Raw genomic sequence first — 27224 nt, forward strand, 5'->3', positions numbered from 1 at the left:
TTTCAGGTTTTTTCAGATCTGCGTGTTCACAAGGAGACGTCTTAGGGGTGAGCTCCAAGTCTAAACATGAAATTCTCTTATGTCACAGTCACCTGTTACGCACAGCCCGAAGGCAATCCTCAAAAATTTTTATTCTCTCATTTATTTGAATAGCAGAGAGAGAGATCTTCCATCCACTGGTTCACTCCTAAATGCCCACAACAGCAAGGCTGGGCCATGCCAAGGCCAGGAGCTGCAGCTCCATCCGGGTCTCCCGGTGGGTGGCAGGGGCCCAGGCACTTGGCTGCCACTGCTGCCTCCCAGGGCGTGTGTCAGCTGGGAGCTGACTGGACATGGGAGACTCAGTAACAGGCGCCACGACGCCCACCCTTCTCGTTCCTGGAAGGGGCTGAGAATCTGTGGCCCTGGCCCGCGAGGCTGGCAGTGGCGAGGACAGCCAGTCTCTCAGGCCTGGCTCGCGGCCCAGCATGGTCACCTGTGAGGCGTTACCAGGAGTTACCTCCCCTGGGGCACCCGAGTGTGCCACATCTCTCTGCTCTGCTCAGTGGGCTCACCTTCGAGAACTACACGGAGTCCTCTCTTACAACTCCCCACTGAAGCCTTCTCCAAGGCCCCGCGGCTCTGCGAACAAACCTAGACAGTGACGCCAGTCCTGACGGGCGTGGGGTGAGGCCAGCACTTCAAGCGGCTCTGTCGCACCCTGGCTCATCTGCTGAGGGGCAGCTGTAGCCCTGACCGCCCAGGGGGCGAGGCCAGTGTCCCCCAAAGCCAGGCAGGCCCCAACGAGAACAAGGCCCGCTGTCCAAGCAGAGCTCTCTAGGGGGCCAGACGGACGCCCAGCGTGGAAGACGGTGAATGGGCCGGGGTTCCAGTCCTGACACTCGGGCTGTCGGCCGTCAGCCCGGGAAAGAGTACGTGACGCCAGATGCTGGGACCCGTGGTGGGCTCAGAGATGGCCCCCACCCTTCTCACCGTTTTGTGCCCCGCAGAGCCACCCACAGGCGGGCGCCCAGCCGCGCGGCCGCCATGCTCACCATATGTGCGCTAGGAGGTTCTGGGTGAGGCCCGAGTGCATGAAGATCTCCTTCACCTCCTGGCCGCTCACGTAGCCGTCCAGGTCCAGGTCGGTCTTCAGGAAAATCTCGTCGAAGCGCATCTTGTCCGCCACCGGCACCACCCAGCTTGTCGCCGCCGGCTGGAAGCGCGGATTGGAGAGCAGTCAGTCCAGAGGTCTGCTGCCCCTCGAGCCGCCATTTCCGCAGCAGGGTGACGACAGCACTCTCCCGCACGTCCTGGCCTCGACTGACTGCAGGAGCACGCCTGCTCCACAGCCGGGGGAGGAATGGAGGCTGAGATGCTGCCGCCGCCCCACTGAGCCTGCGCCCTCATGGCCCCTTGCTCACCCTCGGGTCCGTCTGACCACAGACCCCCACACCCCAACCCAAGTGCGGAGACAGGCCAGCGGGCGTCTCCCTGGAGGGGCCATCAGGCTCACCAGAAGGTGCACCCGGGGCCTCGCAGCGGAAGCACCGTCCCCACCCGCCTGCTGCCCTGTTCTCCAGGCCTCTCTGCAGGCAGCCGAGAGGCTCCCAGTGCCCACAGCTCTGGGTGCTGCCGACCACCGTGCTTGTGCCCAACCCTGCCCACTGAGACAACAAAGACCCTTCACCCTAACTCCTAACTGGAGGTGTCCGCAAGATCCTTCTCCCTAACTCATGGAGGTATCCGCACATGCGCATCAAGCACAGCCAAGATGCAGGGCCACGTGACCACACCTATAGCCCCCAGGCTGGGCCCAGGCCACACCCACGGCCCCCAGACTGGGCCCCTGGCCACACCCACAGCCCCCAGGCTAGGGCCCCAGGCTGGGCCTCTGGTCCAGGTTTGCTGAAGAGAAAAGCAGATGTCAGCAGGAGTGGCCCAGGAGCCACCCACAACCTGGTGCAGAGCCTGGAGGTTCCCCCAGAGGCCCCTTCCAGGGCCGACACAGACTCACAGTGGCCCTGGCCTCGACCCTGGACACACTGCAACATCTCCTTTCCTTTCCTTTTTTTTTTTTTTCCCAGAGAGAGAGAGAGAGAGAGAGAGAGAAAGGTCTTCCTTCCATTGGTTCACCCCCCAAATGGCCGCTACGGCCGGTGCTGCACCGATCTGAAGCCAGGAGCAAGGTGCTTCTCCTGGTCTCCCATGGGGTGCAGGGCCCAAGCACTTGGGCCATCCTCCACTGCCCTCCCAGGCCACAGCAGAGAGCTGGACTGGAAGAGGGGCAACTGGGACAGAACTGGCGTCCATATGGGATGCTGGCGCCGCAGGCGGAGGATTAACCAAGTGAGCCAGGTGCCAGCCCCATCATCCCCTCTCCTTTACAATCCAGTCGTATGTCAGGATGCAGGGGGCTCAGGAACCCCCTGAGGATACCAAAACCCGAGGCTGCTCAAGTCCCTTCTCACCCAGCGGAGGCTCTGGGGACTGCCCATAGCTGTACCTGCGCGCTGGACACTGGACACACAGCTGCTGCCCTGCACTGCTCGGGGAGTGACCGCAAGGCAGGAGAGGAGTGTGCCTGGCTGGGTGTGGACCCCAAAGCCATTCATGAGCGTTCAGGGGGGGTGGGAGCCCCAGTGGAGATGAGGCAAAGGGGGCAGCTTCCCCGCAGCGCAGCCCAAGCCCAGGGGGCGCTGCCGTGAGCACCGGGAGTGCAGGCAGAGGACCCCAGCGCACCCAGCCACTTTGGTTCTGGGGCCTCGGGTCGTGAGGACGCTGAGTTGGCACAGCAAGTGGTCCAGTTAGCTGCCCCACCTCATCAGCTCTACGGCCTGATTCTAACATTTTACGCTAGATGGCGCGAGGACCAGCGCTGTGCTGGTGGTGTTTTCCTGGGCGAGTTCTGGAAGCTGCCTCGGCCTGCGGTGGGCCAAGCTCAGGCCGGCTGTGAAGACGCAGAGGGACACCGCTGAAAGGAACGTGTGCCCCCAAGGGCACGGGCTGGGCGCTGAGGGGTGGGACCTCAGGTGACGGGGCCCATTCCCGCATCACTGGGTCACGGGGGCAGCAGCTGCACTGTGGAGGGTCCCTCGGGCTCGCTTGTCCTGTCTCACCATGGGATGCAGCACACAGGGTCCTGACAGATGCCAGTACCGGCCCTTGGCCTGCCCAGCCCCCAGAGCCGTGAGCTAGCTCAGCGCCTGTTCCTATTAGAGCACCCGTGTTTGGTTAGGGACGGCGAGGGAACACACCCAGATGGCAGGCTCGGGGCACCTGACCTGCGACGCCAGGAGCCTTGAGGAAGAGGGGACAGTGCTCGACAAGCCGAGCTGAGGGGCAAGCACTGTCTCCAAGAGCGGAGAAGGCTCCGCGCCACACCATGCCACGCCACGCCACGCCACGCCACCCCACGGCGGTGTCAGCAGCCTTAGCAGCACTCCCAGGAGACCCCAGGCTGTCCCGAGGTGCTGGGCTCTGTCCAGCCGGTGTCAGCCTCACTCCCCAAAGACCCCGCGACCCCGCGACCCCAGAAACCAGGCAGCAGTGCCCTTTTGTTCACGTGGCAAACACCAGGCCTCTCATGAGCTCTGCCTCCGCTCCTGGGCGGCCCAGCGAGCACAGCCCCCACGCCGCCGCCCCGCCCTTCACAGCTGGCCTCGTAACAGGCTCCATGAGAAGCAGCCTAGGGGCCGGCACTGGGGCGCAGTGGGCTAATCCTCCACCTGCGGCGCCGGCAGTCCACACAGGTGCCGGTTCAAGTCCTGCCTGCTCCACTTCCAGTCCAGCTCTCTGCTATGGCCTGGGAAAGCAGTGGAAGATGGCGCAAGAGCTTGGGCCCCTGCGCCCATGTAGGAGACCTGGAAGCAGTTCCTGGCTCCTGGCTTCAGATGGGTGCAGCTCTGGCCATTGTGGCCATTTGGGGAGTGAACCAGTGGATAGAAGACCTCTCTCTGCCTCTCAAATAAATAAATAAATAGGAAGGGAGGGCGGGAGGGAGGGAGCCTCCCCAGCAGGCACCTAGGAAGCACTATCTGAGGGGCCTTGCTCATTTCCCTCCAGGCTGTGTGGGGGTGCAGGCTGCTCCCCGCCCGCCGCGACCACACGGGAGCCGGAGGGCTGCTCCCAGGTGTCTCTTGCACACTCCACACGGTCTCGTAGAGAAGCCCCCGTCCACGCTGCACCTGCCGACGAGAGCGTCGTCTCCACTACACAACAGGCGTTCTGTTCCCAGGACCCTGGCCAGCCCCAATTCCACGCGCGAGGCGACAGCGGTGCTGCAGAGAACCCACGCGCTTCAGCTCCTCTCCGGAGGACTCTCCAGGCCCCACAGAGCAGCTACACCACGTTGTCTGGGGAAGAGTGCCGAGAACGAGCCCTGCGCGCTCTGTGTACGTCCTGTCTGTCTGAGCTCGGCTGAGTGCACAGAAGGGGAACCCAGAGGCCCGGGAGTCAGGTCTGTGCTGCTGTGTGGAGACAGGGGGCCACCGAGGGCCCTCAGGGTGAGCCAGAGGCCTCCCTCACTGCCCTGGTCACTCAGCGTCCACGTGAGCGGGGACAACTCCTGGAGAATGCAGGTTGTAACCAACAACCTTCCACGCAGCGGATGGCAGCGTGGAGACAGACAACACCTCGCTGACCATGGAGCAGCCAGCTGTGAGAAACCAGGAGGAGAGATCAGGGCGCGGTGGGGATGGGCCGACGTCGGCCTCCCTGCCAAGGTGCCGGGGTGCAATCCAGTCAAGGGCCTTCCCAGCACAGGGACCAGCAGGCAGGAAGGAGGTGGCTCCGTGTCCAGAACCCTGCAGAGGCCGCTGGAGGGGGCAGACACGTGAGGGAGCCCAGGGGTGCAGCGAGCGGGACTTGAAGAAGAACGGCACGGCCAGCCCTCCACCTCCACGGTTCCGTGTCCACATTCAATCAACCACAGGCGAAAAATATTTTTGAAAAAAACTGGACATACAGATTGCTGCCCTGCCTGGTCCCTGCCTGGTGCAGTCCACTGGCCACGGTCCCAGCATCTGCAGGGCCCCCAGAGGTGACGGGAGCCTGCCGGAGCGTGCGACTCACCCCGAGTCCCTGCAGTGCCAACTTCATCCCAAACTCCACCTGCTCCCGAGCGAGAGAGGAGGCCGTGAGCCCGCGGGCCCTGTACCTGTGTCTGATGCCGTGAGCCCGCAGGCCCCATACTCGCGTCTGTTTGATGCCGTGAGCCCGCGGGCCCCGTACCTGCGTCTGTTTGATGCCATGCTTGGGAGACAAGCTGCCGGTGCTGTTGAGGCTGCTCACGCTGCCGTGGGAAGGGGTGGAGCGCAGGCTGTCTTTGGGCGGGGGGCTGGCAGGCAGGACAGGCACAGCGCCGGGGAACACCGTCTTCTTCCTCTTGGAGGGTGGGATGAGGGTGGGCGGCAGCACGGAGGGCACGGGCTCCTTCTCCAGGGCTCGGTAAACCAAGTGCATGGCCTACGGGTACAGATGAGGGCGGAGCTGAGGCAGCCCCCTGGGGGCTTCGTATTCCACAGACAAGGAGTGAGGGAGGGGGGTCAGGAGCAGGTCGGGGGAAGGCTGGACAAGCACAGTGGAAGGGTAGCACTGGGGGATTTGGGGAGACAGCACACAGAACAATTCCCTGCGTGAGGGGCCTTTAAAGTGTGGTGGGAAAAATGGAATTAAGATGAGGTTATGATGGTGCAAAAACGTTTTCATAACGTGCCTTTTCTTTAAACTCGTTGAAGGCCACCGACATGCACAGATTCTAACCTTTCCTTGAACATTTACTTATTTTATCTGAAAGGCACAGTGACAGCGAGAGAGCGAGAGCGAGAGAAAGAGAGAGAGGACTTTCCATTTGTTGGTCCAAGCCCCAAATGCCCACGGCAGCCAGGACTAGGCCAGGCTGCAGCCAGGAGCCAGGAGCCCCATCCAGGCGGCACAGGGGAGGCAGGGACCTTCTCTACGGTCTCCCAGGCAGGAGAGCAGGAGGCTGGGTCAGAAGCACACGATGGCTATGAGAGGCAGGCGCCCCAAGCCACGGCTTCACCTGCTGCACCCCACCCCTGCCCCTCAACGTTTTTTGGACCAAAACAAATTCATCTTTCAAATCTTATTTTCCGCAAAATTTTTGAAGTGCTGCCCCTAAGGCTTGACTTCTGTCAAAACTCACATTTTTTTTTTTTTTTAAATCAAGAAGAAAAACAAAAGCATCCAGAACCACCACCACCACCACCCCCCACCACCACCCCCCACCTCGCCCCAGGGGTGGGAGGGACCCAGTGGGGCCTACCACAGCGAACTCGTCTCGGTCCAGGTGCCCGTCCTTGTCGATGTCGCTGAGGTCCCAGACCTGCAGGAGAAGACCAGCAAGGCTCGCTGGGAGAGGGAGTCCCCTGGGAGGCAAGCCCCACCCTGAGAACTGAAGACCCTGCATTTCACAGGAACACACCTGAGCACTTTTTTTTTAAAGGAAATGTGCGAAATTCTTTCTAAACTTGCCACAGAGTTAAAAAATTCTTCTACCTTGAGCTGTATAGGCAGAAAAGAAAAAGTAGTTAAAACTAGGAAAAAAGGGGTCGTGGCTCACTTGGTTAATCCTCCGCCTGCGGTGCCAGCACCCTATATGGGCACCGGGTTCTAGTCCCGGTTTGCTCCTCTTCCAGTCCAGCTCTCTGCTGTGGCCTGGGAAGGCAGTGGATGCTGGCCCAAGTATTTGGGCCCCTGCACCCACATGGGAGACCAGGAAGAAGCACGTGGCTCCTGGCTTCAGATCGGCGCAGCGCCGGCCGTAGCGGCCATTTGGGGAGTGAACCAATGGAAGGAAGACCTTTCTCTCTGTCTCTCTCGCTGTCTATAACTCTACCTGTCAAATAAATAAAGGGGGGGGGGCAGCACTGTGGCACAGCACTTAAAGCTGCCTCCTGCAGCGCTGGCATCCCATATGGTGTCCATTTGAGTCCCAGCGGCTCCACTTCCAATCCAGCTCTCTGCTGTGGCCTGGGAAAGCAGCAGAAAATGGCCCAGGTCCTTGGGCTCCTGCACATGCGTCAGAAACCCGGAAGAAGCTCCTGGCTCCTGGCTTCGGATCAGCGCAGTTCCAGCCACTGCAGCCATCTGGGGAGTGAACCAATGGATGGAAGACCTCTCTCTCTGTGTCTACCTCTGTCTCTCAAATAAATTAGTTAATTTAAAAAAATAGGAAAGATTGTGGGCATTCCACATCTGAGTGCCAGAGACTGAGGTCCGGGATCTTCCATTACCAACCCAGCTCCCTGCTAATGTGCTCGAGAGACAGCAGACATTGGCCCAAGTACTTGGGTTCCTGCCACACACATGGGAGACAGGGGTGGAGCTCCTGGCTCCTGGCTTCAGCCTGTCTCAGCTCTGGCTGTTGCAGACATTTGGGGAGTGAACTGGCAAGGCAGAAGATCTCTCCCTCAATCTCGGTCACTCTGCCTCTCAAGTTTAAAAAAGAAAAGAAAAGGAAAAAAAGAGCAGGAAAGAAAAGAAAAAGGATTGAAGACACAGAACTCCCACGCTGAGCACAATGGAGGGGCCGCTGGTCTGGGCTCCGGGCCCAGCTCTGCTCACCCCGGGACTCCACCGCGGTTTCAATTCTGAGCCTGCCTCCCCACCTGTGAAGTGGGCGTGCTCCTGTGCCTTCCCCCGGGACTGGACCTCATGTGGCCCTGGGCCAGCCTGGCTGTAGCAAGTGCTGGATCCCCCTGCACTCAGGAAGCCCTAGGGGCTCCAGGCTGGGCACCAAGCCAGGGCCTGGAGAGTGTCCTTGGGGAGGGAGAACAGTGATGACCCGGCATGGCGGTGGAGCAGACATGAAGGCACGGACCCCACGGCCACCTACCCTGCCCAGGACGTCAAGAGGTAGCTTAGAGTTCATGAGGACTGGCTTGACCTTGTCTCCAGAGAGCAAACCATTGATAGGTAAGAGGCTTTCAAAAATTCCATCAAACTTGGCCTTTTCTTCCACCTGGTTGGACAGAAAGAGCCAGCGTGAGTACAGGTGTGCCAGTACACAGGTCCATGTGCAGCCCTGACCCAAAGCTGAGAAAGCAGCCCGGCACCGGCCCTGGCCCGCGGCCACAGCACACGGTGCTCTTAGAGCAGTCTGGGCCCTTGGGCTCCAGAGTGAACTCTGACCTTGAAGGAAACAGCCCTCAGACAACCTCAGAGGAGCAGGAGCAGGAGCTGGCCCAGGCCTGCTGAGTGCGCTGGGGCCTCCCTGGGGGGAGGGGAGCTATCTTTCCAGGGAGACCACCTCCAAAGAGCTCACCACAATAAGAAAGACAAAAGCAGATAATTATCAAAGCCAACTGCAGGAGGCCCCCTGCCTCTAAGAGTAAAATCATAACAATCAAAGGGACATACAGACTGAAACAGCAGCTGCAGGGAGTGCATGGGCTGCTGGCCACAAGGGCCTGGGAGCAGACACCAGTGTACCCTCGGATGGAAGTGAGGCCCTGGGCAGGTGGACTGAGGGAGAGCAGAGAGCGCGGCAGACACTGGCCGCTGGCGGTGCTGAGAAAACCCCTACAATCGCCAAGGCTAAGGTCAAGTGTAGAAAACCCCTACAGTGAGCATCCAGCTGGCGAGCACGGAAATACAGCGCGGCCCACCCCCACTCTGGAAGGTTCTACAGACCTGCCACGATGTGGATGAACCTCAGGGGCAATGTGCTCAATCAACTCAGCTGGTCACAAGAGGCCAAATACAGGAGGACCCACTTCCTGAGACCCCCACGGTGGTCACACCCACAAAGACACAAGCAGAACAGGGGCGCGGGGGTAGAGGTGAGTGGGAGTGAGCATTTCATGGGTGCAGAGTTTCACCTGTGCAAGGTGAGAAGTTTCTGGAAAGGGATGGGGGGGTTGTACAAAAAGGCGGCGCTGACGGTTAACAGGCAGCCCTCTCGGAATGCCTGCGCTGGGGTCTGACTCCACGCTCATTCCAGCTCCCTGCTAATCTGTACCCCGGGGTACAGCAGGTGACGGCTCAAGGACTTGGGTCCCTGCACCTCTGTGGGAGACCCAGATGGAGCTCCTGGCTCCTGGCCTCAACCTGGCCCAGCCCTAGCAGGGGAAAAAGGTCTCCCTCTCTCTGCTTCTTTGCCTTTCAAATCAACAAAATTAATTTCTAAAAATTTTCTTAAAGGATTGAGAAGGTACATTTCATGTTATAAATATCTAACCAGAACTAAAACATTTTCAAGGAGAGAGAGTAAAAAAAAGAAAAAACAACAGAAACAAGAGCATGGGGGGGTGCCGGGCTCCCCCCACCCACCCGACGTGCTGACTCAGCGCTCCGAGCAGCCCAGGAATGCTGGCCGCAGAGGCCGGCGCCTGGCAGCTAGGCTGCTTTCTGCACGGCCTTCATGGGTGAGCGGAATGCCAACGCTTTCTCCCAACAGCACCCCCACTGCCCAGCCGGGGTCCCCGGCTCATCTCTGCAAGGCCTCAAAGCCCCTGCCAGGAAAGGACCGGACGCCTGCAGGAGCAGGATCTGGCAAAAGGCGTTCTGCAGAGTCCACACTGCGAGGCTGGACCACCGCGAGAGGAAGCCACGCGGCAGTGTGGTGGTCACCGCTGGCCCAGGGCCTGCACGGAGGCTGCTCATGACGCCTCGGCCCCAGGAAACCAAACTCTCTTCCCACCCCCTCCCTGCACAGATGTCACCACCACCCACCCCACGGGCTTTCTGAGGTGAGAACCAAGGGCCTGGGGGAGAGGGGGAGGTGCCTCTGTATTTCACAACCACAGCGAAGCCCAACAGGCACCAGGGCCTGCGCCGGCCCCTGAACACGAGGGGCGGGGCGAGGGGCTCGTCCCTCCAGGATAGCTCTGCACTTTCCAGCAGACGCTGCTCTTCTCGTTCTAGAAGAGGAACCCGACTGCAGCCACACAAACAAGAACGGATGCACCGCGAAGCTTTCCACAAAGCACACAGCGCCAGGAAGGAAGGCCCAAGAACGTGGGAGTGGGGCTGGGGAGGGGCTAGGCCCTCATGTTTGATTAACCAGCACCAGCACAAAACCACAAGCGAGACCCAGACCACAGCGTTCGGAGAAGCCCACTCCTGAAACCGGGCCGGGGTCCCGACAAAGAAAGGCCCACTTACAACGGCCAGGGCATTTTCCAGTTTCACAGGGAAGGGAGCTCTGCCCGCACTCGGGACTCGCTTACACCACGAGACAGGGTTCTATAACACGCTCCGGTCGACATCGCAGCAAGCGGGAGGAGCCCTCCCTGTCACTTACCCGCACGGCCCAGTGGGCGTCCGTGGACGGCGGCGTGGCCATCAGGGGGCTGCTGGTGTCGTGCTGGAACGAGAGAAGCAGGCCCTTGTGGCTGGCACAGACGTGAACCACGGGAGGGTGTGCTTGCTAAAAAGGACACACTTTCAACAAAGACAGGGAGACAGACCTGAGACAGCCAAACCCAGAACTGCCACGTGACCCGGCTCCTCCGTGCCTAGGGACAGACTCGCGAGCACTGTCACACAGTGTTCAAACGGACCCTGATGCACAGATGCTCACAAGCAGCACTACGCACACGGCCAAAGTGTGGAAACAACCCCGCTAGCCGGCAAAGGACACAGACGTGGTCCAGCCACCCGCTGGAACAAGGCTCAGGCGTGAGGAGAAAGCCAGCTGCGCTGGGCACGGGCCTGCAGCCTGGAGAACTTCCGGCTGAGTGACAGGAGCCTGGCTCTAAAGGCCACGGCCTACTGTTCCACTCACGCGACACGCCCAGACCCAGAAAGCTGGAGGGTGGCTGCCAGGGACTGGGCAAGGAGAAATCGGGGGTGAACACTTTATGGGTATGAGGACCCCTTCCGGGGTGACGACAGTGTTCTGGAACCAGAGGTGCTGGTTGCACAACCTCGTGGCTGTATACATGCCACTGCTAATCTTTAGCACGGTTTCCTGTTACAGGAATCGCACACGACCGCCGGGCAGAGGCGAGAGGGAGCCCGCAGCCAGGCACGTGCACAGGCGCCTGAGCGTGGCACCAGAACAGGGACCGAGGGACTGGACACTCACGAACTTAGGTGGCGGCATGTTCAGACTCAGACTGCTCAGGGTGACTTCGTGGCCGCTCTGTGCGCACGCCACCAGTCTCAGTGCGACATAGAAACCCTGCAAACCCGAAAATCAACAGTCAACCAGCAGTCAACCCCGCGGGGCTGGCAAGAGCGCAGGGCAGACGACGGGGTGCTGGGTCCAGCAGCGGGCTTGGGGAAAGAAGCGTTCCCCTTCAACAAGGACCGCCCGTGCGAAGGCCACTCAGAGGGTCGGGCTGGAAGGCACTGCCCCTGGGGGGACACTGCTTAAATAACTGCGAAAGTGGGCTTGCCCCGTGGCACCCAGGACACTGCAAAATGTCAAACAAACGTATGTCTCAAACACAACAAGCTGCCACCACTTAAAAACAGTCGGGCTGTATAAAGTAGCAGAGTGGGCAGGTCGAAGGCGGCACACAGCAGAACACACGTGTGCAAGGTTTTATTTATTTATTTTTTAAAGTGGTTTGGAACAGTCACAGGTTGCCCAGGAATTTGTACTTCTGCATCTGTCATGACCTCCTGCCCGCCCCCCTCACTGAACAACGTCCCCGACCCCCACGCACAGCAGGACACAGAACCTGAACTGGGCCATCGGCTGCCTTTTCCTCCCCACACCCCTCCTGGCCGGGAGAAGCGAGTGAAGAGTAACCCGTGGCAGTGCGCAGGGGAACCGCGTCACAGTGGCCGGGCGTCTGTCCCACGGGGGCGTTGGACAGTGACTCTCACGGCCACCCACCACACTGGATCACTGGGACAGGCCCTTCCCACCCAGCATGGGCAGGCTGAACTAACTTGACTCACTCCCTCGGCCCCTTCAAATCACTCAAGGACGGCAAAATTCCGTTCATCATCTGGAAACAATAAAATCATCACGACGCAGCAGGGATGGGGCTCGCCAGGGCGCAGCCCCAGGGAGTTTTGGGGGGGAGGCAGGTCCTGCGCTGGGACCGTGGCGGTGGGGACATGTGTCTATGAGCGATGGCCTCTTCGAAACCATGTTCGGCCCGTTCTCCCCGGGTCAGCCCGGAGCTCAGCGGTGCAGCACCGTGCTGTGACACACGCCGTCCCTGGGGGAGAGCTGCCGAGACACCCAGGAACTTGCCCTCGTTTGCGCAACTTCCACGAGTCTCAAACCATTTTGCAATCCAAGTTTTGAAAACATCTTACCACCAGTAAGTCCACAAGCTACCCAAGACAGGCTAACCCTGACGAGACTTCTATTCAACGTGAGAACGCCCCCATTTTAGGTGGGAAAGGTGCAAGGAAGGGTGTAGGCCACCCGGCCCGAGGCCCCGCCGACCCAGCCCTCACTGCTCCGCATGGGCATGGATGTACCTGTTTGTCCAAGAACCCTTTACCTTCGGGGTCCGCCAGGTCCCATATCTGCAGAGAACAAACATGCTGATGAGCGTGCCTGTCAACGGGTGCGCACGCGCCACCCCACACAGGAGAGCACCCGCCGCTTCTGCCACCGCCTACCCGGCCTTGCCACGCAGGAGGGGCCGTTCCCGGGCTGCAGCCAGCGAGGGGCAGCGCCTGGAGACCCCTCCAGGTGCTCTCTGCGCCATAGTCAACGGTGGCTCTGACACCTGTGCGCCCCCAACACAAATCCGCAAGCTACCGAGACCCCAGGGCCAGGCCCCTTCTATGCCAGCCAAGTACTGGCGACGGCTGCCATCCCGGGCTCAGGACGCCCAGACGACCCCAGGGGCCATGCCCCACAGAGAGGGGTCTGCAGAGGCCGGCCCTCGCCAAGGGAGGCTGTAAGAGTGGCTGCGGCAGGAGAGGTCACTGCTCAGCCCCACTACCTTCCCGAGGATGACGTCCGAGAGCCCAGACTTCTTCAGGAACAGCGCGGCTTCACTGGCCCCCACTCTCCCTGTGTACGCGGGGTCTACCTGAGAGGAGAGGGCGGCGGTCGGCACGGGGCAGGGGCCCGCGCAGCACCCATCGCGACGACTGTCGGCTGCAGGTCGCGGCCCCGCCTCCCGGCTCAGGTAAGCTTACCTGCTTGTAGTAAGACTCATACAGCGGGTTTCCAGTGGGAATCTGTGAACAAAACCAAAGACACCGGTCAAAAAGTGGACTCGCTACCAAGATGTGACGGGGAGAGGCGAAACACACACCTCCCAGGCCCCAGACACATGTTACCCGATTCAGAAAAAGTCTTTCCAGTACTCAACGAACCCCGACTCCAGCCCAAACACGTGGTTGCTGGGGAGCAGCCGCCACCGCCAAGCCCAGCGGCAACTCCTGTCCACTGTGCACTGAGATTTTGGTCTTTCACAGTTCAGAGGGAGGAGACACCCAACCCTTGGAGACTTTCCCGCCCCAGAATCACGAGGAGGCCCCTGCGTCATCGTGAACCACCAGGTGCGCCAGCTTCTGGCCCGTCCCCTGCCCTGGGTCCCGCCCGTCCTCCACCAGCGACCCGCCCCCTCCGGGTCCCACGAGGACGGCAGGAAGTTCCGCATCCTCAGCTCCACGCTGCACACTGCACTTGGCCCCTCGGGTCCCTAAGACATTGTCCTTCACAGAAGGTACCTCCCAGTCTAGGGTCAGCCGACGAGTCGGAGCCAGCAAGGACACACCTGCATCCAGCCTGGCCAAGTTCACACACTTCCCACCATGGCCACCACCTCCACTCCTGACCTCAACGGGAGGTGGGGGAGGGGAAACCCAGGGAGCCTGCCAGCCCGGCGGGGAACGGTGCTGGCTGGCGTCTGAGTGCTATGCTGTGAAGGCGTGCACTGAAAACTCAATCCCAAGGCAACAGTGCTGGGGGGACCTTTAAGAGGTGACTGGGGGGCTGGTGCTGTGGTGTAGTGGATAAAGCCTCTGCCTGCACTGCCGGTATCCCATGTGGGCACTGTTTCTAGTCCACTTCCAATCCAGCTCTCTGCTGTGGCCTGGGAAAGCAGTGGAAGATGGCCCAGGTCCTTGGGCCCCTGCACCCACATGGGAGACCTGGAGGAAGCTCCTGGCTCCTGGCTTCGGATCGAGTGGTCCAGCTCCAGCTGCTGCAGCCACCTGGGGAGTGAACCAGCAGATGGAAGACCTCTCTCTCTCTCTCTCTGCCTCTCTGTAACTCTGCCTTTCAAATAAATGAATAAATCTTTAAAAAAAAAATTGATTGGGTCATGGGGACTGTGCCTCATGAATGGATTAAGGCTGTTATCACGGAGGTTGCTCCTCGCAGAAGAATGAGCTTGGGCCCCTTCCCAAGGAGCTAGATTAGAAGTGGAGCAGCCAGGTCTCGAACCGTCGCCCGTATGGGATGCAGGCATTGCAGGCAGCAGCTTTAGCTGATCCGCCACAGCGCGGGCCCCACATCTCCATTCCTTATAAAGTACCTGGTCTTGGGTGTTCTGCTACAGCAGCACAAAGTGGACTAGGAATGAGGAAAGTGAAAAAAGCGGCATACACACACCTGCCTGAGCACCAAGTGAGAAGTGAAGAACGTAGTTACACTCAGCTGCACATGAGAGGAGGGGCGCGTGCACGTGGGGCAGGGCTGGGCCTAGCAGAGGGGCGCACGCGTGTGGGGCAGGGCTGGGCCTAGCAGTGACGACACCACAGGCCACATCAGAGGGCCTGGGTCGGTGCCCAGCTCCGGCTCCCATGTCCAGCCTCCAGCTATGCAGACCCTGGAAGGCGGTGCTGATGGCTCAAGTAACTGGGCCCCTGCACCCACACGGGAGACTCGGCTTCAGCTTGGCCCAGCCTCAGCTGTTGACAGCATTTGGGGAGTGAACCAGGGGATGAAGATCTCTCTCTGTCTCTCAAGTAAATTAACTGAAAAAAAAAAAAAAAAAAAAGTTTTTAAGAGCATTGTCTAAAAGGTGAGACTATAGCACTTATCAAAAGCTTCCTTGAGGGGCCAGCGCTATGGCACAGTGGGTAAAGCTGCCGCCTGCAGCACCGGCATCCAATATGGGTGCCAGTTCAAGTCCCGGCTGCTCCACTTCCAATCTAGCTCTCTGCTATGGCCTGGGAGAGCAGCGGAGGATGGCCCAAGTCCTTGGGCCCTGCACCCGCATCAGAGGCCCGGAAGAAGCACCTGGCTCCTGGCTTCAGATCAGCTCAGCTCTGGCTGTTGCAGTCATTTGGGGAGTGAAGCAGCAGATGGAAGACCTCTCTCTCTCTTTCTTTCTCTGTAACCCTGTCTTTCAAATAAATAAAATAAAAATTAAAAAAAAAAAAAAAAGCTTCCTTGAGTGATCACACAGCCTATGCTGGCCCTGGGGCTCCTAGCAGGTCAAAAATAACACGTAGGTTACGGTCAGCCTCTCTGGGGGCACCAACACCTGCAACACACAAAGAACTGAAAGTGCAGAGAAAAAATGCCAAGACACAGTAAAGCAGAGGAAAGTGGCACAGAGATCTGAAAGGGCAGGAGGAAAGTCAAAACAAAAGGAAAAAGGGGAAACAAAACGGGGAAATCCTGAGAAGGCAGAAAAATTAGAACATGAAAAGCAAGCAAAGGAGCCGGCGCAGACGGAGTAGAAACACCTGCCAGGCTGCCCACCAGACGCTTGCCTGTGCCCAGGGGGTCCTGGCCTGACCCCACCCCGGGGGCAGGGGCAGAAGTGGCTGGGGTGCCATCTTCAACGTCCCACCCTGTGGGACCTCCTGGGGTTTTTTTGTTTGTTTTTAAATTATGTATTTGAAAGGCAGAGTTAACAGAGAGAGACAGAGACAGAGACAGACAGATTTTTCATCCGCTGGTCCACTCCCCAAATGGCTACAATAGCCAGAGCTGGGTCCCCTCTCTGGCATTTAAAACTCCTGCATGCAGGGCTAGGATCAGGCACGGTAGATCAGATGCTGGTAAGGGGGCTGGCGTTGTGGCACGGCAGGTTAAGCCGCTGCCTGCGATGCTGGCATCCCATATGGGCGCCGGTTCTGATGATCAGCTCCCTGCTAAATGCTCCTGGGAAAGCAGCAGAAGATGGTCCAAGTCCTTGAGCCCCTGCACCCCCATGGGAGACTCAGAAGAAACCCTAGGCTCCTGGCTTCAGTCTGGCCCAGCTCTGGTCATTGCAGCCATCTGGGGAGTGGAGCAGCGGAGGGAAGACCTCTTTCCCCCTCTGTCTATCCTCCTCTCTGTAACTCTGCCTTTCAAATAGATTTTAAAAAATAAACCTCAAGATGCTGGCAAGGGCCGGAGCCACTGCTCAATAGGCTAATCCTCCGCCTGCGGCACTGGCACACCGGGTTCTAGTCCCTTTCGGGGCACCGGATTCTGTCCCGATTGTTCCTCTTCCAGGCCAGCTCTCTGCTGTGGCCCAGGAGTGCAGTGGAGGATGGCCCAAGTCCTTGGGCCCTGCACCCACATGGGAGACCAGGAGAGGCACCTGGCTCCTGGCTTCAGATTGGCACGGTGCGCCGGCTGCAGCGCGCCGGCCACAGCGGCCATTGGGGGGGTGACCCAACGGAAAACGAAGACCTTTCTGTCTCTCTCTCAAAAAAATGATGCTGGCAAGGACACCTGTGTCCTACACTGGAATGCCTGAGTTCAATTCCCAGCTCCCGCTCCCCGTTCCAGCTTCCCGCTAATCCACACCCTGGAAGGCAGCAGGTATCAGATCCAGCGCTCGGTCCTTGCCACCCATGTGGGAGACCGGGATTGAATTCTTAGCTCCTGCATTTGGCCACAGCCTAGGCATCTGGGGAGGAAGCCACTAGATGGGAGCTCTCTGTCTGTCTCTCAAATAAATTACACAACAACAAAACTCCAGCAGGCTTTTAACACACCTCCGCCAAGCAGTGAGACTGACAGAAAGGGGGTGAAGGCAGGCAGGCTGTCACTGTCAGTAAAGGTGACGGTGGTGGGGTCCCGACAACAGCCAGCACACTCCTGCCCAGACCTCGAGGCCCCACCGCCGATGACTAAGGTGCCTCCCGGCCATGACCGCAGACCTGGTCACGCAGTTCCGAAACGCATTTCCAAATGGATGATCTGTATGATTTCAGGGAGAGCAGTGATTCCAGCGGGAAAAACAGGGCATCTGAGATGCACAGGTTATTCACATCCGTCTCACACTTCCCAGACGCTTGTGTATGGTAAGAGCCACATTCGCCAGCGCCGCGGCTCACCGGGTTCTAGTGCCAGTCGGGGCGCCGGATTCTGTCCCGGTTGCCCCTCTTCCAGGCCAGCTCTCTGCTGTGGCCAGGGAGTGCAGCGGAGGATGGCCCAAGTGCTTGGGCCCTGCACCTCATGGGAGACCAGGATAAGTACCTGGCTCCTGCCTTCGGATCAGCGCGGTGCACCGGCCGCAGCGCGCCAGCCACGGTGGCCATTGGAGGGTGAACCAACGGCAAAAGGAAGACCTTTCTGTCTCTCTCTCTCTCACTGTCCACTCTGCCTGTCAAAAAAAAAAAAAAAAAAAAAAAAAAAAAAGCCACATTCAAGAGGAACAAGACCCTGACCAGCCCAGAAAAGCCACCGAAGTTCACAGCCCAAAGCTGCAGCCCCTGGCCGCCCACGCCAAGGCTCATCCAGAAAGACTCCTCTGACACTCCACGGCCAGTGCCGGTTTCAAAACATCCACCGCTCACGAGAAGCCGTGAAGGATGGCTCAGCACTACTGTCTAACCATGGGACTCCACTCGGGGAACCCGGGATGGCGACAGCAGGCGGAGGCTTTGATGGCTTTGCTTTAATCACACAGGTTTCAGGTCCTGCTAACGACAACGGGTAGATGCCAGACAGGAACTGTCACCTCCTCTCCTCCGGCTCTGCTTCTTCTTGGGGACAGAGTGGTCACACCTGCAGGCTGCCTGAGTACGTCATTGCGTCTGAGAGGAAGATCCACACCACACAGAGACTGCAGTGATGCCTCGCACCAAAACCTGCAGAGCAGCCGGGAAAGGGCCCTCCGCAGGCTGACTTCCCGCACTGACGTGAGGGTGAGCTCACGGCTGAGGCTGAGGCAGAGGGGAACGGCCCAGGGACAAGGCCCCCCGTGCTCTCCCGCACCGCCCAGGGCGCCATCTTCGCCCCTGCAGTGTCTGAATTATTGATGAGGCCCAACGTGGCTTCTGGCCTGGCCTCGCCTTTCAGTTGCTCTTTGCATCTTAGAACACTAAGAGACAACAAGCATCGTTCCTGCGGCCAACTCACTTCACCTCCCGCCCAGAAATGACCTACGGGGGGAGGAAGGGGCCGAAACAATTTCACCTCCTGTTTCGGTGACGCCTTCGCCACACCACGGTTCGTGGGAGCGCCAGCGAGAAGCCTGGTTTGCTGGGAGGAAGACGGCAGCACCACTGGGGTGGGGGCCTCTGAGACCGGGGTTCGAATGACTCCAAATCCTGGCAGGAGTGGGTCCCCCCAGCTCTGATGCGCACCTGCGGCCTGGGGCAGAACCTAAACCTTCACCCTTCGCACCTGGGTGTGGCCTGCCAATTGCCGCTGTGCGTCACCTACTTACAGCGGGTGACTGCGGGTTCTCAGGCTTTGTGAAGCAAAAGTCACTGAACTTCGACCTCTTTCCAGGCCGGCGCTGATCCTCTGGTCAGCTTCTGACTTGCCACTACCTTCAACCTATGGTTTTCCTGGGGCGGAAATCCCCTGGGAAGTCAAGGGCATCTGTAGAGGTGCTGGCACAAAGCCAGGATCACCAGCCTCGCTGGTGACAAATGACATTGTTAAAGCAAAGCCATGTTTGCCTCTGATCCCTTGTCCTGAGAAGCAGGGCCACACGCACTGGACGCTCCTCTCCAGTACCTCATTTCTCTTCCCAGCGGTGCCACGGTGCCACGGGGCGGGTGTTATTGCCAGCCCCACCTTACAGGTGGGGAACCTGAGGCCACCCTGCCCAGGGTCACACAGTCACTGGCCCCACAGTGTCACCTTAACGCTCCCCGGCACCCTGCAAGACAGCCCAGGCGGGACGCAGCCGGGCAGGGGGCTGTGTACAGGACAGCCTCACAGGCAAGCGCGTTATTCAACAGGAGAGGTCAAAGGGCAAGACTGACTGGAGCGTACCAGTCAACCTGGCACAGCCCGCCATTGCCCACAGCAAACTGAGAGGCCACAGCAGCCGTGCTGGCGCACGCTGCGGCCAGATTCTGCAGGAAGCTGGGCTCACAACACCCAGACATCCCGGACCACGCTGCTGGGAGAAACAGATGCTGATGCGAAAACAGCCCGGAGAAGAGCTGACCTGATCATCCTTGCAGTTCTGTCTTCCGCTTGGAGTTCCCCCTGGGGCTGACATAGCCCTGATCCTGGCGGTGCGCCCAGCCCTCCTGACAGGCCACGCAGCCGGCACGCGGCAGAACTGGGGCGTGGCCGACCTCCGTGGAAAGGATGGCTCTCTCTGCCCCAGCAGAGGCTGCTGCTGCTTTTTTTTTTTTTTAAAGATTTGTTCATTTGATAGGCAGAGCAAGAGAGGAGGTGAGCCAGAGAGAGATCTTCCATCCACTGGTTCACTCCCCAAATGGTTTCAACAGCCAAATCAGGGCCAGGCTGAAACCAGAAGCCTGGAACTCCATCCGGGTCTCCCACGTGGGTGCAGGGACCCAAGCACTTGGGCCATCTTCTGCTGCCTTCCCAGGTGCATCCGCAGGGAGCTGGTTTGGAAGCAGAGCAGCCAGCACTCAAACTGGTGCTGATATGGGATGCTGGTGTGCAAGCAATTTCTTGTTAAAAATCTGAACACACTGGGGCAGGCGTTTGGTGCAGTGGCTAAGATGCTGCTTGGGAAACCCACACCCACGTCCCACGTCCGAGTGCCTGGGCTCAGGTCTCCGCTCCACTTCTGATTCCAGCCTTCTGCTGGTGTGCACTCTGCAAGGCAACAGGTAAGGCCACAAGTACTTGGGTCCCTGTCACCTACACAGGAAATTCAGTGTGAGCTCCCCGCTCCTGGCCTCAGCCTGGCCCAGCCTGTATGTCGCAGACATGCAGGAAGTGACCTTCCTGCAGATAGGAGATCTCTGTCTCTCTCGCTGCCTTCCAAACAAATAAAATTTTGATTGAAGTAACTGATTAAAAAGAAGCTGGACACACAAGTACCACATGATCAGCCACCGTGCTGGGCACTCGCCCTAGAGACCCAAGACTCAGGTCCATGTAACAGCCTGCACACGGTGCTGACAGCAGCCCAAGCTGGCATCAGTCCAGCTGGAAACACTCGGATGGTCACCAACAGGGAATGGACTGAACACTGACCCGAGCACCTCGTGGAATACGACTCAGCCATGAAAAGGGAGGCACCACTGATGACACAATCGTAGAGGTGAAGCCGTGCCTGTTGAGGGTTGAGGAAGGGAGGGGCTGGGAGGGAAGCAGGTGGGACTACGAAATGGCCCAGCCCCAGCTATTGTGGGCATTCCCGAAGGGAGCCAGTGGATGGAAAATCTCTCTTTCTGTCTCTCTCCTTCTCTGTTACTCTGCTTTTCAAACATACAAATAAAAAATACGTATTTTAAAAAGAGAAAGGGCCAGTATTGTGGCGTAGTGTGTTAACCTGCCACCTGCAGTGCCAGCATCCCATATGGGAAGTGAAGCAACCAATGGCAACTCTCTCTCTCTCTCTCTGCCTTTATTTAAATCTTGAGAGAGAGAGACTGAGCAGTCTTAACAACCCACTAGAAGGTGACATCTTAGAGCTTCAGGGAAATGTGGATGTGGGCTGGCAGGGACAACCCTGAGGCGGCTCCTGTTCCAGCTGCATAACACGTGACAACGGCACCGTGGTTATGAAAAACAGCTCAGACAGGCAGAGGCACACGTTCAGATACAATTCCTAAGGTCAAAAAAATAAATAAATAAAAACAAAACCTAGGTGCGTGGGCAGGGAAGGCCCCCAGGCCTGAGAGCAGGACAGGTGTGAAAGAACTCACAGGTGCGGCCATCCACTGGGCACGGCGCTGGGCACACGGGAGCTCATTCAACATTGCACAGCGAAAGGCCACGCTGCGACGCGGTGCTGCCTGGGCAAGGACCCGCACGGCACAGGCTGCTCACGGTTAAGGGCGAGAAAATCCCATCATGGACAGGACCACACTCTGCCAAACTCTGGAAGCACACGTGCGCCCCTGCCACTCAACGCCTTCTCCCGGAGTCCACCCGGACTCAGGTTGGTTCGGTTTTCCTTCCCCGTGGGCACGGCCGCGGACAGCAAGGGGCTGAGAGCTGTCCCACGGATAAACTGCTGAGTGTCCGCGGGGCAGAATAAAAACCTCACGGTGGTGAAGACGGCCCAGGCACGACGTCCACAAATCGGGCCCTGGTCGAGTATGCTAAGTGAGAAAAGGGGGCAGGACAGGAACCGGCAAGCCTGGGCCGCCGGGACTCAGGGATGGGACAGAGCCTGCTGTGGCAGGGTCCCCACGGCTGGCCTGCTGCCTCCTGGCTTCCAGTGCTCCCAGCTGGAGCCGCTTTTGTCAACAGGACAGAAAAGGGAGCGAGGAAACAGGAGGAGCCGTGGGGTCTGAAAGAACTCTCGTGGATTCTCCCTGGGGTGGGGGGGGACGCATGCTGAGGACAGATGGGCCTGGGCACGCAGAGCCTACGGAGGGGCATGGCAGGCAGGTAAAGCCTGCAGTCTCTACCCTAGAGGGGGACAGATACCCACATCTGCGGCTTCAGGCACAAAGCAGAATCAAAGTGAACCAGACAGAGAGGGGAAGGAGCTCAGGGCACAAAACCCAGGGTTAAAGCTAAAGGCTCCCCGGAGGCCATCCCTCTCTGGCTTCCTGTGCTGGGAACGGCCGTGAGCCGGGGACCAAGGTCACTGCAGCAGGCTCCGCGCATGCTGATGAGGGCCTGTGGGGGAGTCAGGGCTAAGCCAAGCCTGGGAGGTCTTGGGGAAAGCCCACCAATTCCGGCCACAGCTTCCCATCTTGCTTCACTAAGAGGAACAATGTCACACAGAGGTCAAGAGCACGGCCAGGCAGATGCGGATCTGAGCCCTAGCCCACTGCAGGAATGCTGTGCATCCCTGGGGAGGAAGTACAGCCTCTCTGAGCCTTATCTCCCCATCAGGAGGAAGATGAGCATCCCTACCACCTGGGATTGGTGGCTGCAGTTCCTGGTGTCCCCCTTGTCCTACCCCAGAAACACCCCCTCCACCTCGGCTCCACCTCAAGCCATCGACCCCTCCCCTTCACAGGAAGCCTCCGGAAACAGGGGTCTGGACTGGCCAGCTCTCCCCTCTGGGACTTGGGAATTCATTCATTTACTCACTCAACAAACACATGGTGAGCTCACACTACAGAAACACTGGGGACACAGATGTGTGTGGGACAGCTCACTGGGCCTCAGGAAGGGGGAACAGAGAGCAAAGAGAGCCCGATCAGCGCGCCGGGGGCTCGCCACAGGGAGCAGCAGCACAGCAAGCGTGCCCAGAGCCCAGGAGAGGGTGTCAGGGACACCAGGTCTGGGCTGTGGGAAAGTCAGACAAAGCACACAGAGGCCAAGGGCTGCGAGGAACACACAGAGCGGAGGGCAGCTCTGCAGCCACAGACAAGCAGACACACTCCCACACGGCAGGGAGACGGCAGAGCCAGTCCAAGGACACGCAGTGTGGGGACAGGCTGCGACAGAGCAGGGCAGCAGCACCACTCGAGGAGAAACAGCACAGGACTTAGGTGCTGGGGGAGCCGGGTCAAGTGCAGTGGTGATCAGGGCAGGTGGGGCAGCGCCAGGAAAGGGGCAGACTCCAGCTCTGAAAATGCCGTGTGCAAGAACACGAGCAGACCCCCCATGGCCTCCTGGGGCCGCCGCCGCCTCCTCCTCACTGTTGGCAACACCAGAGTCCCAGCATCCACTGCTCTATGGTACGTTGGTCACTTGCCAAATACTGTCAGAGGCCTGGAGACATCAGGCACCAAGCAGGCCGCCTGGATCCCACGGCGAGCAAAGAACGGTGCCCACCACCACGGAACACCACGGTGTGGCCGAAACCAGCACCAGTCTGCCAGCACACACACGAATACACACACGACAACGCTCCGCACTGCACAGGGGCTGGAGCTGTGTCCTGACCGGGAAGGAGGGAGGCCCGCCCCCGCCGCAGGCTCTCTGACCCCCACCCAGACCCCTACCCCGGCCTCCTCGCTGCCTCCCCAGCCTCCCTCTTCCCCTGTGTGCACCTGGAACTCTGCCACTTCCCTGCTCAGCAGGGCCGCCCTTGGCTTCCCAGAGAGGGTCAAGTCCAGACCCTCAGCCTGCTTCTCCCAGTGCACCTTGCAGCCCTTGTCTTGACAGACTGCGCCAGCGCTTGGAGCCCAGGCGAGAGGGGCAAACGTGGGGCCTGTGGCCCCACTGGGCGCCCTGCCTCCCTGGGCCCCTCTCTCCTCAGCTGCCCTATCCAGAAGCGAGCGTGGGGTGATAGCAATGACAACGGCACTGTCGGAGGTCGGTGTCCAACGACACTCCTCTGCTCCTGCACAGGGGCTGCAACCCAAACTCCGTAACACTGTTCTGGGAGACTCAGGGGCTCCGACCATGTGGAGAGAGGGCCAGGAAGCCATAATGATGGCACCATGCAGAGGGCATGAGGAGGGCACCAAGGGAGGGAGCTGGAGAGGCTGCCCCCACCGTGTCCACCTGCAGGAACAGAAGAAAGACCAAAGGGAGGCACGGCTGCCTGCTTCCTCTCTGCCTCATTTGCAGCCCAGGGAAGAGTTATGTTCCAACCCTGCAGTCGTCCCCAACCCCCGACCTCCACAAGGGTGCCTGGCACCCCGTGTCCTAGGTGCCTGCACCCAGCCCCAGCTCCGCTGACCCATGGGTTGGGGGTGAGGGAGCTGTGCTCTGTTCAGCTCGGTTCTGGAGCTGCACACAGCAGGCGCTCAGCAAACGGAGTGTGGGGGCCCCGGGGCCCAGGGGTTGAGCTCCTTCACAGCTGCGCTTAAATACAGGCGCCCACCCAGCCTGCAGGCTGTCACAGGCGCCCACATGGCTCCCTGAAGGCTCAACGAACGCCTTCTGCCTCCTGTGCCCCCTGAGAGGGACCCCTGTCCGAACAGCCCCTACACGCCTTCCATCACTAGGCTCTTCCTGGGGCTATCTGGGCCAGGTTCCCCTTGACCACTTCACGTCCACGTCACAGCAGCGTCCCGGCTCCTAGCATCCCCTGTACAAGCAGTCAGACAACCGCAGCACGCCTTCCTCGGGGAGATACCATGGCTCCTTACTGCCCCGTCATGAGGATCCGCCCTCCACTTCAGACTTCCCTTCAACAGCCGGGTACTCAGCACCCGAGATGCACCCTGGGGTACAAAGGCGAATAAAACAGGCAGAGCCCATGCCCTGTGGACTCAGCTGGGGAAACGGGGGAGACAGACCACCAACCAGATAACCACACCAAGAGAAAAGTGAAAATGGCTCTGGACAAGGACAGGAGCCCAGCCCCTCCGGCAGGAAGTGATGTCGCAGCTGAGATATGCAGAGAGGAATGACCGAGAACACTCCCGAGAGAAGGGGAAGAGCACGCACAAAGAGAAGGAGGGGCCCAGCGGCCACGGGCGGAGCAGTGATGGCAAAGCCTCGGGCTGTGGGTGTCGCAGGTGTGCCACCTGCTGCACGGGGGCAGCGCCAGGGCCACCCCGGCTTCCTGGAACCACCCTTCCGTGCTTTCAGGGGGTGTGTACAGGAGATGGACTTTGTGTCAGCCTGCCTCACACGTACCCAGAGCACAGATCCACTATGGAGACTGCGATCCCACACAGTGGGCTGCGCCAGGAGAGAGCTGAGGCCATCTGTAACCTCCACTTTGTCGCACTGGCGTGTGGTATCAAGAGCCAGAATGCTATGCCGGGAAAAGCCCAAAGGGGCTGGAAAGGCTAACGGCTCACGGGCCATGCAGGTGTGAAGCCTTTCCGGCCAGCGCTCTGTCCAGTGGTGAGGCCGCCCAGCATGGAGACGGCAGACAGGTCTCACTCCCCGCCATTAGTCACAATTCGGGTAAGCAGACGCCTGTCAGTCCGGGCCAATCTGTGGCCCAGGCACACACTCCTGCGTCCCATTTACAAGAACCCCTTCCTCCTTTCGTCCCCAGGTCACTCATTAAAAGAGGGGCACGCAGCCTGAGGTCCCCGCGCCCAGTCCCATGATTCCGCGCTCTGGGCTAGAGCTGCAGCCTGCTGGCTCCTGCCCAGTCGGCTCAGCTTCTGCGTGAAAGGCAGCCCCTCCCTCCTCACCACTGGGTCCAATGCCCAAACGGAAGCTAGTCGCGCGCCCCACCTCCAGCTCGGGGCACCTGTGACCTGAGCGCGCACTGGGCCGAGCGGTCCCTGCTTGCAGACCAGGCCTGGTCAGCATTTCTGGGATGGCCCTGCAGCCGTGAGCGCCGCTCTGGCTGGGAACCCTTCTGATCCCTCAAGAAGACACGGCGCAGGCCCTGCCTTTACCCTCGGCCTTCCAAAGACAGGAGCCTCACAGAATAAAACAAAGCCTCCACCAAGGACTCCTCTCTCCTCTCCGTGACCCGCAATGAGCACGCTCACCGTGTACCAGCAAATGAGAGGAGACGTCACGCGGCTAGGACAGGAAGCCACAGTGCGGTTGGAGGGGCCTGGACATGGGTCAGGAGAGCCAGGCAGCAGGACTGACGAGGTGCCTGTCACCCCATGCTGGCGGCAGTGTCTGTCTGTCCGTCATAGTCAGCTGGCCCGGCCCAAGGTACCAGAACTGCAAAGTGCACACTCGGTTCTCAGGGACTCCCTGACCCCTGGTGCCCAGATCAGCTGACTGAGGTTACAAACTGGGCATCAGAGAGTCATGTTAAAGCTCAGAATTGGGGCAGACGGGGGCAAACAGTAACGTCACTGCCTGGCAGGGAGCTGGTTAGGGAACAACAGGCCAGCGCGTTATCAGTGAGCCAGGAACCACAACCTGGAAGGTGCTACAGCCCAGGAAGGCAACAGTGACCGACGGTTCCACCTTGTGTTACCCCAAAATAGCTGCTCGTGGCGGGGATTTTGAATGCTTTGAGGTGATGGGTGTGCCAGTTACCCTGATCTGCACCCCATAAATCTGAAGGTGCTTCAACAGCATCAAGGAAAATGCAATTAAAATTTTACTTTGGTGCAAAAAGAGCTGAAACCCGTGCATGAGGACCTTCAAAAAGTTCATGAAAAAAAAAGTGCATGGATGCCGTAAGCTTTTGCACCAAAATAAACTTACTTTTAATTTCATTTTTCCGGGATCTTCTTGAAGTGCTCTATGTACAAATATAATGCATCAAATAAAAAATAAAGAAATGTAAAAGCAGGTGGATGTAGGTCAACAAGAGAGACAACAGGGAATTCTGAATCTCGAAGGGGTGGGGCCGAGTCACTCCTCCTAACACTCCACTCTGCGCATCAACTGCCACTTCACTCCACTAGCATTCTAGTGACTAGGCCAGTGACTATTTTTCAGAAAAACAACAAAGGACAAAAGAACAAGCAAGTGTCCTGAGCCACTCAGCGTTGGCTGCAGACACACTGGCCGGGTGCTGCTCTGGGCAGGGTGCCCAGCAGGCGCCTCCAAGAGTGGGGAGCACCGGCAGGCAGGGCTCTGCAGTAGGCGGCTGGGGATCCCCACAAGCTCAGGGGCTTCAAGCTGTTAAGACTCACTTTCTGCACAAGGAAAATGGACATAAAACCTCCTGGGGGGCCAGCACTGTGGTGTAGTGGGTAAAAGCCGCAGTCTGCAGTGCCAGCAACCCATATGGGTGCAGGTTCGGGTCCTGGTTGCTCCACTTCCCATCCAGCTCTCTGCTATGGCCTGGGAAAGTAGTGGAAGATGGCCCAAGTGCTTGGGCCCCTGCACTTGCGTGGGAGACCCGGAGGGAGCTCCTGGCTCCTGGTTTCAGAATGGCCTAGCTCTGGCTGTTGTAGCCATCTGGGGGAGTGAACCAGTAGATGGAAGACCTCTCTCTCTCTCTCTCTCTCTCTCTCTCTGCCTTTCAAATAAATACATAAATCTTTAAAGAAGAAGAAGTATCATCTGGCAATGGCTTGGGATGAAGTGGGAAGGCAGGCTCCATAGGAAGCAGCCCCGCCCTCAGTGAACTCCCAAGTGGGGTCAGGAGCCAGCAGCCTGTTGGAGTCCAGCAAGCTGGGGCAGGCCAGGCAGGGGTGGGGGCTGGACTGTGCAGGGAAGGGCAGGGGGAGTGAAGGGAGAAAAGATGGACAGGGAGCTGAGGACTCCAGGCTGCTGGGCC

General features: G+C 59.2%; 1 protein-coding gene across 9 annotated transcripts in view; it reads right to left on the minus strand.

Annotated features, from left to right (window-relative positions):
• EPS15L1 (epidermal growth factor receptor pathway substrate 15 like 1) overlaps positions 1-27224 on the minus strand; it is a 67379-nt gene that overhangs the window by 36882 nt on the left and 3273 nt on the right. For 6 of the 9 annotated variants that reach the window (XR_011382882.1, XM_051835714.2, XM_051835711.2 and 3 more), the window contains exons 2-10: positions 13063-13104; positions 12864-12953; positions 12391-12438; positions 11033-11128; positions 10247-10309; positions 7838-7963; positions 6266-6325; positions 5212-5445; positions 1035-1195 (exon numbers count right to left, since the gene is read on the minus strand). Coding sequence is in view for 8 of the 9 variants with exons in the window: in XM_051835714.2 (XP_051691674.1) it covers positions 1035-1195; positions 5212-5445; positions 6266-6325; positions 7838-7963; positions 10247-10309; positions 11033-11128; positions 12391-12438; positions 12864-12953; positions 13063-13104 (920 nt within the window). In the remaining variant the exon portion in view is untranslated. Of the gene's footprint in view, positions 1-1034; positions 1196-5211; positions 5446-6265; positions 6326-7837; positions 7964-10246; positions 10310-11032; positions 11129-12390; positions 12439-12863; positions 12954-13062; positions 13105-13206; positions 13338-14485; positions 14851-27224 lie in introns of those variants that run through there. The other 3 variants (XM_070058927.1, XM_070058928.1, XM_051835712.2) reach the window with 3 other exon arrangements.

This window comes from Oryctolagus cuniculus, chromosome 16, assembly GCF_964237555.1.
Source record: "Oryctolagus cuniculus chromosome 16, mOryCun1.1, whole genome shotgun sequence".
Taxonomy (NCBI): domain Eukaryota; kingdom Metazoa; phylum Chordata; class Mammalia; order Lagomorpha; family Leporidae; genus Oryctolagus; species Oryctolagus cuniculus.